General features: G+C 42.4%; 2 protein-coding genes across 4 annotated transcripts; both read right to left on the bottom strand.

The window, feature by feature from the left end:
* Positions 1-947: 947 nt before the first annotated feature.
* On the bottom strand, positions 948-5,593 carry LOC147427768 (uncharacterized). Of its 3 annotated transcripts, XM_086497478.1 has the most exons (7): positions 5,327-5,593; positions 4,999-5,058; positions 4,402-4,443; positions 3,231-3,251; positions 3,032-3,088; positions 2,933-2,945; positions 948-2,830 (listed from the first exon to the last, which is right to left on the bottom strand). In XM_086497478.1, exons 1-7 carry the CDS (start codon positions 5,591-5,593, stop codon positions 2,763-2,765), a joined length of 528 nt encoding a protein of 175 aa, XP_086353604.1. In that variant the 3' UTR covers positions 948-2,762. The 3 variants fall into 3 exon arrangements, 1 of the variants encoding a protein (XP_086353604.1); XR_015186056.1 differs by lacking the exon at positions 5,327-5,593 and having other exon boundaries at positions 2,933-3,088; positions 3,231-4,443; positions 4,999-5,312; XR_015186057.1 differs by lacking the exon at positions 5,327-5,593 and having other exon boundaries at positions 948-2,815; positions 2,933-3,088; positions 3,231-4,443; positions 4,999-5,312.
* A 4,253-nt stretch (positions 5,594-9,846) lies between these two features.
* Positions 9,847-11,001, bottom strand: LOC147427767 (uncharacterized). Its single transcript, XM_086496771.1, has 4 exons — positions 10,729-11,001; positions 10,537-10,669; positions 10,057-10,442; positions 9,847-9,876 (listed from the first exon to the last, which is right to left on the bottom strand). The coding sequence occupies exons 1-4, from the start codon at positions 10,999-11,001 to the stop codon at positions 9,847-9,849; spliced, it is 822 nt and encodes a 273-aa protein (XP_086352897.1).
* Positions 11,002-11,566: the final 565 nt, after the last annotated feature.

The raw sequence follows: 11,566 nt of genomic DNA, 5'->3' as shown, positions 1-11,566 counted from the left end.
AGGCCTACATTGATGGTGGTGCTCAAGTTTGTGTGATCACACAATCATGTGTCAAGAGACTAGGTATGATTACATGCGAGAGCTCTCGGTTTTGGTTTCGACTAGCAAACCATGCCAAAGGGACGTTTTTGCGGATGATTAAGAATTTGGAAGTTGAAGTCCTTAACGTAAACTTTCATGTTATGCCAGGTGGCCTCAGAGCTTTTCCTCTCATTTTGGGACGACCTTGGTTGAGAGCTGTTGGTTCTATGCAAGATTGGGGCAAGGGCGCAATTTGTGTGTTTGGCAAGAAGGGTTAAAAGAGGGTGTTTGATATGAATACCAAGCAACCTATGGCACTAGAAGATGTGAATGAAATAGTGAATCTGAATTTACTAGTGAAGATAGTTCTAAATATTTACAAAATAGCTTCGCTTCCGATTCCAGTGATGAGGGTGAAGTGTCATTCTTGTTGTTGTATGAGGAGAAGAGGGAAGTGGGTGAAATGTTGCAAGTGTCAGAGAATATAAATGCTTCAAGCCGTTGGAAAGGGGGAAATGAGAAAACCACCAGCACACTCAGTGAATGCCTCTCTATAGCCCAGTGATTTCACAACACCCCTATCCCCTTGGTAACAGACACCGAGATGCCCACTCAAACAATCAATGTCCAAGACCGTACCCGACCAACCCTTATTGTATACACCCAATCGCAAAGCATATCCTATTGGCTTATGTCCATGACCCTTCAGAGCACTGCGACTCAAAGTCGACCAACATATGAGGATGCTTTCAAGACCTCCAGCATACATCTGCTCTACCACAACCTTTCTAAATCTGTGACATGCACGGACTCTACTGTAAGCTCATATGTAAGCTCATATCTCATGTCTATACGCCTCTGCCACACGAGAAACACACATAACTGACACATGGGTTGACATGAGAGCAAGAAAAAGATTGAGAACATTTACTCAAACACAGAAAAAAACATTTAGAGAGTATCATGATGTCGATGCCATTGGCTTTAGCTTAGGCAGTGTACAATGATGCTTTCCACAGAAAAAAGTCCCATGCACTCTCACAGACCACAGTAGCGCCACCATTTTCCTTTGGAGTCCTACTCACAACCGCCCCTTCTTCGGGCGGCCAATACCTGCAACTCGCCACCTTCACTTCTTTTTGCTGTTGCTAGCAGTCCCCATCTCGGCTGCCCCTTTTCTTTTTACAACTTTCTCAACAATGCTTCCCTGTGGCACCATTCCTCTCGCCGCTCTCCTCTACCATCACCACCCTTGGCTAGCTTCATGCAATGCTGATATGTCTCCTAACTCTAACCTCCCACTCTTCTCATCTCGGCTTGGTTCATCCTCGATGCAGCGCTATCCCTTAGGTCCCTGCAGCCTACTTTGGTTGTATTAAGCCGCCCTCCGGGCCTCTAACCGGCGTGCCTTCCTTCATGTTGCACCTGCTCCCTAGCTCACCACCCGTGTCTGTTGCTCTTAGCCTCTACCAGAAATCCCCATTTCCTCCACTTGGTCACGGCATGTGTCCCCTGCTGGCGGCCCTTCAACCTCTCGCACACATGGCTCTCCTCTTCTTTGGCCAATAGGGACCTCGCTATTGGTCGCCGCCCTCGCAAACTGACCGCCCTCCATGCAATGCAGCTCCAATGCTTTTAAGCGCCGCCGCTGGCCTCACCTTCCCCGCCAACAGATGGCACACTTGCCTCGTGCAACTCCCGGTTTGCATAGTTGCACCCTGGAGACGACCTGTAGTAGCGCCACCCTTCATTCATTTTTTAAAAGTATTTTTAGCCAAAAAAACCTCTATCTTGGCCTTGTTACACACGCCCGCAACTGCTTCTTATTGAAAGCCTTATAGTTGTCTCCCATCTGCACACCCTTAACTCCCGAGATTCTCCCCTTTTTCTTAAAACATGTGCTTCACTTCTTTTGAAGCCCCCTTGTGTCAATGTCCACCTTGAGTGCAACTGATATAAAGCTTGAGCAAAAATGAAGCACGACCATGGTTACATCAAGGCCATCCATCTACAATAGGCAGTTGCTCTATGGTATAGCCTCGTCCAATAGACCCAAATGTGAAGTGATAAGGACCAAACTCTTGCGGACATTGATAGCTGTACAAAACACCAAAAAGTCCGACACTTCGAGCCCTTTTAAGCTCCCCCGATCGGCAGTGCTAAAATTTGTCCTTGACCTTCTAAAATCCACATTTAGCATACACATCCTGGCAATGCTTGGAATATCTAGCATCAAACAGTTGGCCAATCACTGTACCACCCACTTGGTATCTTCCATGTACCTGCTTCAGGCTTTCTCCTTGGTCGACAATGTTTGGCTGCACCATCATTGCCCATCCCTCGTTGAGCATTCATGCTCAACCACGATATTATTTAGGTAAAATAGGGTTGTATAGAGAGTATGATATAAAATGGCTACATAGACTGCATAAGATAAAAATGATATAATGGCCATATAGATTGGATAGAGATAAGGAGCAAAGCATTTGATGCATCATCCGCCAGGATCAAATGGAAAGCTCAAAGCTTTCCCAAGCATGGTGTAGTCCACCTAGATCAAAAACAAAACCTATAAAGCATCTATATCCAAGCCTTCCTTTGCACTTGTAGGCCAAAAGACATATGACTTCAACTTCTCTTCATAGCATGGAGCTTTGTCACCCTGCATCCATAGGTCTTCGTGCCGACTATAGGCATACTTTCCATCATTTGAAGCACTAGTACCATAAGCAGCTATCCTATCATCTGCTACAGAACCCTCCATAGTATAGTCCACTTCGAAAGATCCTTGCAACTGATACAACAATACCTGTAAAGAAACCTCCAATAACACATGTATCCATAGCATCATGTAAAGTAGCAAAATCCTGCAATTTGCCCATAGCCAAGCAAAAAAATTTTCCTTGCATACCTGCATCCAAATCCTTTGTAAATGGTTCCAAGACCAACTTTTCATATCCAAGAGAATGACCTACTAGAGCTTCATCCTATTCTTCAAATACTTCATGACCTGCAAGGTTGGCGGCACCTTCCTCTTTGCATGGAGCCTCACTCTTATAGGTTGCACCTGTATCAGTTTCCATAGAGTCATCTGCCATAGATATCTCTCCGCGATTACACACAAACTCCGAAACTTAAAATAACACCTCTTTATTCTTCCCAAGGCAAGGTTTCCCCACCCCCTGCATAGATAAATTAGGTTGACATACCTCTGCTTGTGTTTCTCGCTTCTGCAAGTCATCCTCAAAACCCTTCTCTTCAAACAAGTCGGATGCACAATCAAACCATACTTCTTCCTCCAATAAGGACTCACCATCATGAGACACAAGAGAAGGCTTCTCGACTGGCCGATTCACACAAGGTATTTCCACACTTGTACTATGCTTCTCCGAGATCTTCAGTTGGCTAACAGGTAACTTGTATACTCCTTTCTCCACTTCATCTACATGAAAAACATCATAAGTCTCATACCCAAAAGAGATGGATTCTGTCTCCCATGTGCTATATGTGTCCAAAGCACTCCTAGAGCTATGAGAGCTGTCGAACTCCTCTTTTGAACTTTTCGATTCTTGGACCATTGCTACCTTCCCCGTTGTCGATTTTGGAACCAACACTTCTTCTTTGAGATTTTCTATCACCTCATCCTCTTGAGCAAGCAAACTAGGTGGCACTCTGAATATGCCGCTCTGTATCTTTTGAGACCTGATTGGTACTTGTTCTACCTCCTCTAGCCTGGTATCAGCTTCACGTGCTTTGATCAAATGCATATCAATAAAAGACAGTGCTTTTACCTCTTGATGCTCATCAATTTGTTTGGGTTTAGGTCCACTGGCTGCCATGATTTCACATTGTAGCAATCCCGTCTCTATTTTCTTCTTCATTTTTTGACTCATTGCTTTGGCAACTTTGGCATCTTCATCAAAGGTCCTTGGATCTTCATAATCAACTCTCTCACGAACATAGGGATGCAAGAAAGATAGAAACCTTTCCAGCTTAAAGTATACCGCATTGGTTACTTGGGTAACAGCTGCAAAATCCCTCCAATACGCTTCAAATTTATCAACAAAAGCATCGAATTTTTCACTTATGTCTTGCTGCAAGCCTTTGATCTTTGCATCTGATTCCGAAGCCGACACCACCTTTTAAAGTATACTGCATTGGTTACTTGGGTAACAGCTGCAAAATCCCTCCAATACGCTTCAAATTTATCAACAAAAGCATCGAATTTTTCACTTATGTCTTGCTGCAAGCCTTTGATCTTTGCATCTGATTCCGAAGCCGACACCACCTTTCGATACTTTTGTATAAATTGCTCGCAAAATCCGATCCAATTTTTCTTGTGTGTATCTTCTAAGCCATTGACCCAAGCTTTTGCTTTACCTCACAGCGCCAAAGGTAGAATTTGGAGCTTTGCTTCATCACCTGGCATTCGCAGTACTGTTAGTATAACTAGATCAAAATCGGCAACCCAATCATCTACATATTCATCTCCTTTGAACACCAGACCAAATTCCTGCTTCATCTTGACTCACGAACACTTTGTTAGGAAGCAATCACTAGATCCTCCGTGGGGCCACCACAAGATGGAAAGGGGGAAATGAGAAAACCACCAGCACACTCAGTGAATGCCTCTCTATAGCCTAGTGATTTCACAGCACCCCTATCCACTCGTTAACAGAAACCTAGATACCCACTCTACAAACAATCAATGTCGAAGCCCATACCACACGAGAAACACACATAACTCACACATGGGTTGACATGAGAGCAAGAAAAAGATTGAGAACATTTACTCAAACATAGAAAAAACATTCTAGAGAATATCATGATGTCGATGCCATTGGCTTTAACTTAGGCAGTGTACAATGATGCTTTCCACAGAAAAAAAAGTCCCATGCACTCTCACAGACCACCGCAGCGCCACCATTTCCCTTTAGAGTCCTACTCACAACCACCCCTTCCTTAGGCATCCAATACCTGCAACTCGCCACCTTCACTTCCTTTTGTTGTTGCCAGCAACCCCCGTCTCGACCGCCCCTTTCCTTTTTACACTTTGCTCAATAGTACTTCCTTGTGGCACCCTTCCTCTAGCGGCTCTCCTCTAGCATCGACACCCTTGGCTAGCTTCATGCAATGCTGCTCTGTCTCCTAAATGTAACCTCCCACTCTCCTGCTCTCGGCTTGGATCATCCTCGATGCAGCGCTATCCCTTAGGTCCGTGCATCCTACTGCAGTTGTGTTAAGCCTCCCTCCCGACCTCTGACTCGCGTGCCTTCCTTCCTCTTGCACGTGCTTCCTAGCTCACCACCCGTGTTTGCTGCTCTTGGCCTCTACCAGTAATCCCCTTTTCCTCCACTTGGTCACGGCCTGGCTTCCTTGCTGGCAGCCCTTCAACCTCTGGCACACATGGCTCTCCTCCTCTTTGGCCAATAGCAACCTCGCTATTGGTTGCCGCCCTCGCAAACTGACTGCCCTCCATGCAATGCAACTCCAGCACTTTTCTGAGCCACCGCTGCCCCACCTTCCCCGCCAACAGATGGCGCACTTGCCTCGTGCAACTTGCGGTTTGCATAGTTGCGCCTTGGAGACGGCCTGCAGTAGAGCCACCCTTCATTCATTTTTTAAAAGTTTTTTTAGCCAAAAAAAACCTCTAGCTTGGCCTTGTTCCACACGCCCGCAATGGCTGCTTGTCGAAAGCCTTATAGTTGTCCCCCATTTGCACACCCTTCAACTCCGAAGATTCTCCCCTTTTAAAAAAAACATGTGCTTCTCTTCTTTTCAAGCCCCCTTGTGTCGATGTCCACCTTGAGCGCAACTCATATAAAACTTGAGCAAAAATGAAGCACGACCGTATAGCCTATGGTATAGCCTCGTTCACAGACCCAAATGCGAAGCGATAAGGACCAAACTCTTGAGGACATTGAGAGCTGTACGAAACACCAAAAATTTTAACACTTCAAGCCCTTCTAAACTTCCCCGATCGGTAGCGCTAAAATTTTTCCTTGACCTTCTAAAATTCACATTTAGTATACAAATCTTGACAATGCTTGCCATATCTAGCATCAAACAATTGGCCAATAATTGTACCACCCACTTCGTATCTTTCATGTACCTGCTTCACGCTTTCTCCTTGGTCAAGAATGTTTGGCTGCACCACCGTTTAGAGCAACTTCAAGAGTTGATGCAGCCTAAGCAGGAGTTGTCAGTAAAGAAAGAGTTGATTCAAAATATGTTGAGTATTGATTTGACAAAAGGAGAAATAAGGGAGTACCTAACAATGTTGGACAGGTTCCCAAATCTCTTCATCACTTCATATCAAGAAATAAGGTGTTTTGTTGGGGATCTCGTGAAGATTAAATTAGTTGAAGAGGCAAAGCCAATAAGGCAGAAATTAAGAAGGATGGGTAAGGAGCAAATGAATGCATTAGAGGAAGAAGTGGATAAGATTTTGGATGCAGGTTCATTGTACCGATGGATAATATCGAGTGGGTGAGCCATGTAGTGGTCAGTCCAAAGAAAGATGGGCGTTGGAGAGTTTGTGTTGTTTACAAGCCATTAAATGCAATGACCAAGAAAGATCCTTACCCTTTGCCTTTCATTGATCAACTTTTAGATGCAGTGGCTAGCTTTGAAAGATACAGTGCCTTTGGTGGTTATTCACAAAATTTTCAGCTTATCCTTGCTCTTAAAGACTGTAAAAAGACTCCTTTTATCACACCTTGGGGTTGTTTTTGCTTTTGGTGTCTTCCTTTTGGGTTGACAAATGGGCTGGAGCTTTTGAAACCAAAGTGGATTGGGTCCTTACCCCGTTCCTTGGGAAGTTTGTTAAAGGAATGATAAATGATTTCAAAAAATGGGATTGAAGCTGACCTAGAGAAAGTGGAGTCTTTGTTGTTGTTGTCATCTCCAAAAGATACAAGACAGTTGGCCACTCTCATACAGAAGGTTAAATATATGTCCTTGTTCTGTACCTTTGGCATCACAACTATAGTATCAATTGCAGCAAACAGTGAAGAATGATCCCTTGGAGTGGTATCGTGATTTTGATGATGTTTTTGACAAAGTCAAAGAAGTTTTGAGTACACTACCCATTATGCAAGCTCTTGACTAGGAAAAGGAGTTTTATGTTAAACCATTAGGGGGAGATGATGCCATTGGGTCCATGTTATTGCAAAAGGGGAAGGAATCTCAGTATATGAATCCTGTTCATTATGCTAGTAGAGTGATAACTCCTCATGAAAGAGATTTCTATGAAATTGAATTGATGATAACCAATATGGTTTATGATTGCAGACAATTCAGACACTACTTGCTACAAAAGTCATTCACCTTTCTCACCAGTTATGCATTGCTTCCCCAACTGTTCAATAATTCAAATATATCAAAAACAATGATGAGATGGGTTATTGAACTTCAAGAATTTCAGTTAACCTTTTCGGTGGAAGAGAGTACTTGGGCCACTCTGGCATATGTACTCACTTATAAAGACTGTCTTGTTTTGATTAAGAAAGAGGTGGTACAATAGAAGAAAGTCAAAACTCTTGCCATCTCTAATGCTTCATTATTATACTTTGATGGTTCTTATTGAAGAAGTCAACATGCTTCTTCAGGAGGCATTGTCATTTATGATGCACAAGGAAAGCTTGTAAGGAAGAAAGGGTTGAAAATTGATGCAAAAAATAACAATGAAGCTGATTACATGGCTCTTAAAGGTGGCTTGCACATTTTCTTACAATTGGGAATTAGATGCTTGCAGAGCAAAGGATATGTCTCTTTGGTCGTGAAGAAAGTATTGGGAGTATGGAAGAATAAGAATCCTAAACTGAAGAATTTATGCTTTAAAGTGAAATCTTTGCTCAAAAAGTTTGAAGCATGGCGTTTGCAGCATATTGAGAGGTCTCAAAATGATGAAGCTCATGATGCTAACCAAGAAATGATCACTTGTGTGTTTGTGCTAAAGAAAAATGCCCCTTTATATCATGGAAGGAAAGTGTTATCAAAGGAGATGAATTTTTTGTTGAAAGGTGTCCTACCTGAAGGTTTACTATCCTGCAAAAATTATGCTTTTATAAGAAAAGCTAGGAAATACAAAATGCTTGAGGATGTCCTTTACATGAAAGGAAGTGATTTGGTTTTGCGACATATGCCCTGGAAAGAGAAAATCTACAAGATTTTGTAAGAAAATCATGAGGGATCTTGTGGAGGCCATTTTTCCATGAAGCTCATGTTGCATAAAATTTTGCAAGAAGGCTATGTATGGCCAAGCATTCAGCGAGATGTTATCCATTGGTGCAAGTCCTGTTTGCCTTGCCAAAGGATGGGAAGAGAATTTTAAATCCCAAATTGCGGACAACAATTCTAGATATTGATGTGTTTGAAAAATGGGGTCTTGATGCTATTGGACCCTTACCTATGACTAGCAAAAGAAATGCTTACATTTTGACAACAGTGGATTATTTGTCATGATGGGCAGAAGCCAAGGTTGTCAAATAGATTACCGGTAAAGAAATGAGAAAGTTTTTTATGAGCATATATGCTACGAATATGGTGTGCCCCTAGAGCTACTTACTGATAGAGGACAAAGATTTAGAGGAAGCTATTTGATTTCTTATGCAAGAAGCTCAATATACAACATAGTTAAAGTTCTCCTTATTATCAACAATGTGATGGTCTCAGTGAGAGGTTCAATGGAGAACTAGTGAAGATCTTGACAAAGATGACACAAACACATGAGAAGACTTGGGATTCAGAGTTGACTTGTCCATTATGGGCCTACAAAACTGCTCTCAAAATGAGCACATGATTTTCTCCTTACCACTTGGTTTATAACAAGGAAGCTTTATTGCAAATTGAAGTGTAGATTCTTGCACTCAAGTTACTGTCATTGGGAGACGAAGAGAAAACAAACACTTGGCAGAAAAGACTATTGGATCTACAATGTTTGCAAATTGGACAAAATTTAGCTTTGAGCTACTATGAAGAAGTGTCAAAGAAGCCTCAACTCAAAGCTAATAAATCCCTAAAGAACATGGGAATTTAAAAGGGTGATTTGGTGTTGTGATACAATAGTAAGTTGGACAATACCTTTCAACAAAAGTTTAAAATCAAATGGGAAGGCCCTTTTACTGTTCTAAAGAAGTTTGATAATGGCACATATCAGTTGGAATATTTGAGTGGTGCACAACATAATTATCGTGTTAATGGTTACAGATTGAAGAAATATCTCGCACGTTTGATGAAGATTGTGACATATGCGATTCTATCAATGGACGAAGACAGTGTGAAAACATCCGAGAATGTGAATGAGGTTTCTTGGAATGAGCTACAACAGTTATTCACCCTAGAAACGTCTGCTTGTCGTGAATGATCAAGCAAACTAGGGGGCGTTGGCAAGATATGTCAAGCATTTTTTGGATGAGCATAAAGTCACTAAGTCATGCCAAAATCTTGCCCACTAGCCTCGTGTATATATGTGTACATAGCCCTACACGTCTCGGAAGTGGATGTGTAAAAATACGTGTACAAAGGTGTGATTTTGTGAGGCTTGGGTGCTGATGTTTCTGATTGAATGATTCCCAAAAGAGTACCAAGCAAATAAGGGAAGGTAAACCTTGTTTGCTACACCTGTTCGCTTGGTACTGACCAGACACCATAGGATGTTTGCTTTTACACTTTTCCTTGGTCAGTACCAAGCGAATAAGGGAAGGCCACTTTGTTCGACGCCCCTGTTCCCTTGGTCCCGATTATCCCAATATTTGAAGGTCCCTTGGCCTCAAAAACAAATTTGAGCATATGTTTTCGTTGTCACCTGCCTTCACAGGGCCTTCATATTTGCTCTAGCATTCCAACTTGCACCTGCCCACAACTTTAGCACTCTATAGCACACTTCCCAGCACAAACCAACTTTGGTTGCACCGTCATTGCCCACCCCCTTGTTGAACATTCATGTTCAACCAAAAGCATATTTACAAAACTTGAAAATTGCAATACTTCAGTGGTGCTCAAGCACATTAAAAAAGGAACAACCATACGTACAATATATGCAATATGTACAACATTGCAATATCCGTCATTTCCAAGTCCTTCTATGGGGGGTTTCCCAACCTCCCTAGCTACAATCAGGTTCACATCAGGCACCAGACCTCTATCAAAGTACAGCTTGAAGCATACACCATTCACCATATTTTTGAGCAGCTTTCCATTTGCCCTTATTAATTCAGAGGTCCCGTTTGGAAAAGCTTTCTGTACTTTGTATGGACCTGTCCACATCTCCTTGAACTTATTTTGGAAAGTAAAATCTAAATAGTTTTCATATTTCATCACCAGATCACCTTCTTCTATACTTTTATCAGACAAACTCTGATTAAACTTATCAATTCGCTTCTCTCGCTGCTTTACATAATAATCTGCGAGCTGCCTCCCTATTCATCAGCAAAGTTTGGAGCCTAACAATTTGATCTTGTAGCATCTCTTTTTGTGTGTCATTGACTCGCCACATCCCCTTCGACAAAGCACCTAATTGCATATGCACCGGAAACACTGCCTCTTTATCATAGACCAATTCAAACGAGGTAAAACTGGTCACCACTTTGTACGACATCTTGTACGCCCACAAACACTTTTCAAGATTCATTTCCCACTCCGCCTCCTGCTCTTGTAAACATACTTTATCAGCATCTTAATGATTTTTCTATTTGCACTTTCTACCAAACCATCGCATTGAGGATAATAAGGTGAAGAAAACCCATGTTGAATAGCCAGCTTCTCTACCAAAGCTTTCATAAGTTTACTCCTAAATCCTTGTCCTCTATCTGACACAAGCAGCCATGGCACTCCAAAACAACAACAGATGCTATCAAAAACAAACTGCGCTACCACATGAGAATTATCCTCCTTCACATCTTTGGCTTCCACCCACCTGGTAAGGTAGTCAATCGCCACTACAATGTATTTTCTCCCGCTTGTCGACTTCAATGGCATCTAGGCCCTACTTCTCAAAAGAATATTGGGCAATGATAGCTCCTCGCGATTCGGCTATCAGCCTCTTCTCACCCATAGTCTGACATTCATGTCAGGTTTTACACCAATAGTGTACATCCCATAATATCGACGGCCACCAAAAACCTGTTCTCAAGATTCAAAACAAAACCTGGTCTTTACCTTGATGCCCACTCTTCTCATGACATTGTTGCAGCACCATCCTAATTTCCTCCTTATAAAGTACCCTTCGCAACACTTCATCACGTCCATAGGTCATAAGATCCTCCCCTATGAGTGTAAATTTGCGAGATTTCTGTACTATCCTCTGCTTTTGGAGCTTCAACAATCTTTCAGAGCACTGACTAGTATTCAAAAAGTCTTCAATCTCTTTCAAGGTCTCACGACCAGCATAGGTGGCTAGGGCCACATATATACCTACAACCTGCACTTATACTTTGCTTCTTGCAAGCTGATCTGCTTCTTGGTTCTGCTCTCTTCTAACATGCTTGAATTGAACCTCCTCAAAAGACTTCAGCAACTTCTTGATGGCATAGAACCAATTCTT

The sequence above is a fragment of the Adiantum capillus-veneris genome, chromosome 23, assembly GCF_014529385.1.
Source record: "Adiantum capillus-veneris isolate H3 chromosome 23, ASM1452938v2, whole genome shotgun sequence".
Taxonomy (NCBI): domain Eukaryota; kingdom Viridiplantae; phylum Streptophyta; class Polypodiopsida; order Polypodiales; family Pteridaceae; genus Adiantum; species Adiantum capillus-veneris.
Note: the sequence above shows the minus strand (reverse complement) of the source record. Positions and strands in the feature narration are given on the sequence as shown.

Coding starts and splice junctions, on each gene's coding strand:
- LOC147427768 (XM_086497478.1), bottom strand. CDS start 5,593: ATGCAAACCGCAAGTTGCACGAGGCAAGTGCGCCATCTGTTGGCGGGG. Junction 4,444..4,998: donor GTGAAGGTGGCGAGTTGCAG/GTATTGGATGCC, acceptor TGCGAATGCCAG/GTGATGAAGCAAAGCTCCAA. Junction 3,252..4,401: donor TCTACCTTTGGCGCTGTGAG/GTAAAGCAAAAG, acceptor GATGACTTGCAG/AAGCGAGAAACACAAGCAGA.
- LOC147427767 (XM_086496771.1), bottom strand. CDS start 11,001: ATGCCATTGAAGTCGACAAGCGGGAGAAAATACATTGTAGTGGCGATT. Junction 10,670..10,728: donor ATCCTCAATGCGATGGTTTG/GTAGAAAGTGCA, acceptor TTACAAGAGCAG/GAGGCGGAGTGGGAAATGAA. Junction 9,877..10,056: donor TTGTACATATTGCATATATT/GTACGTATGGTT, acceptor AGTTGTGGGCAG/GTGCAAGTTGGAATGCTAGA.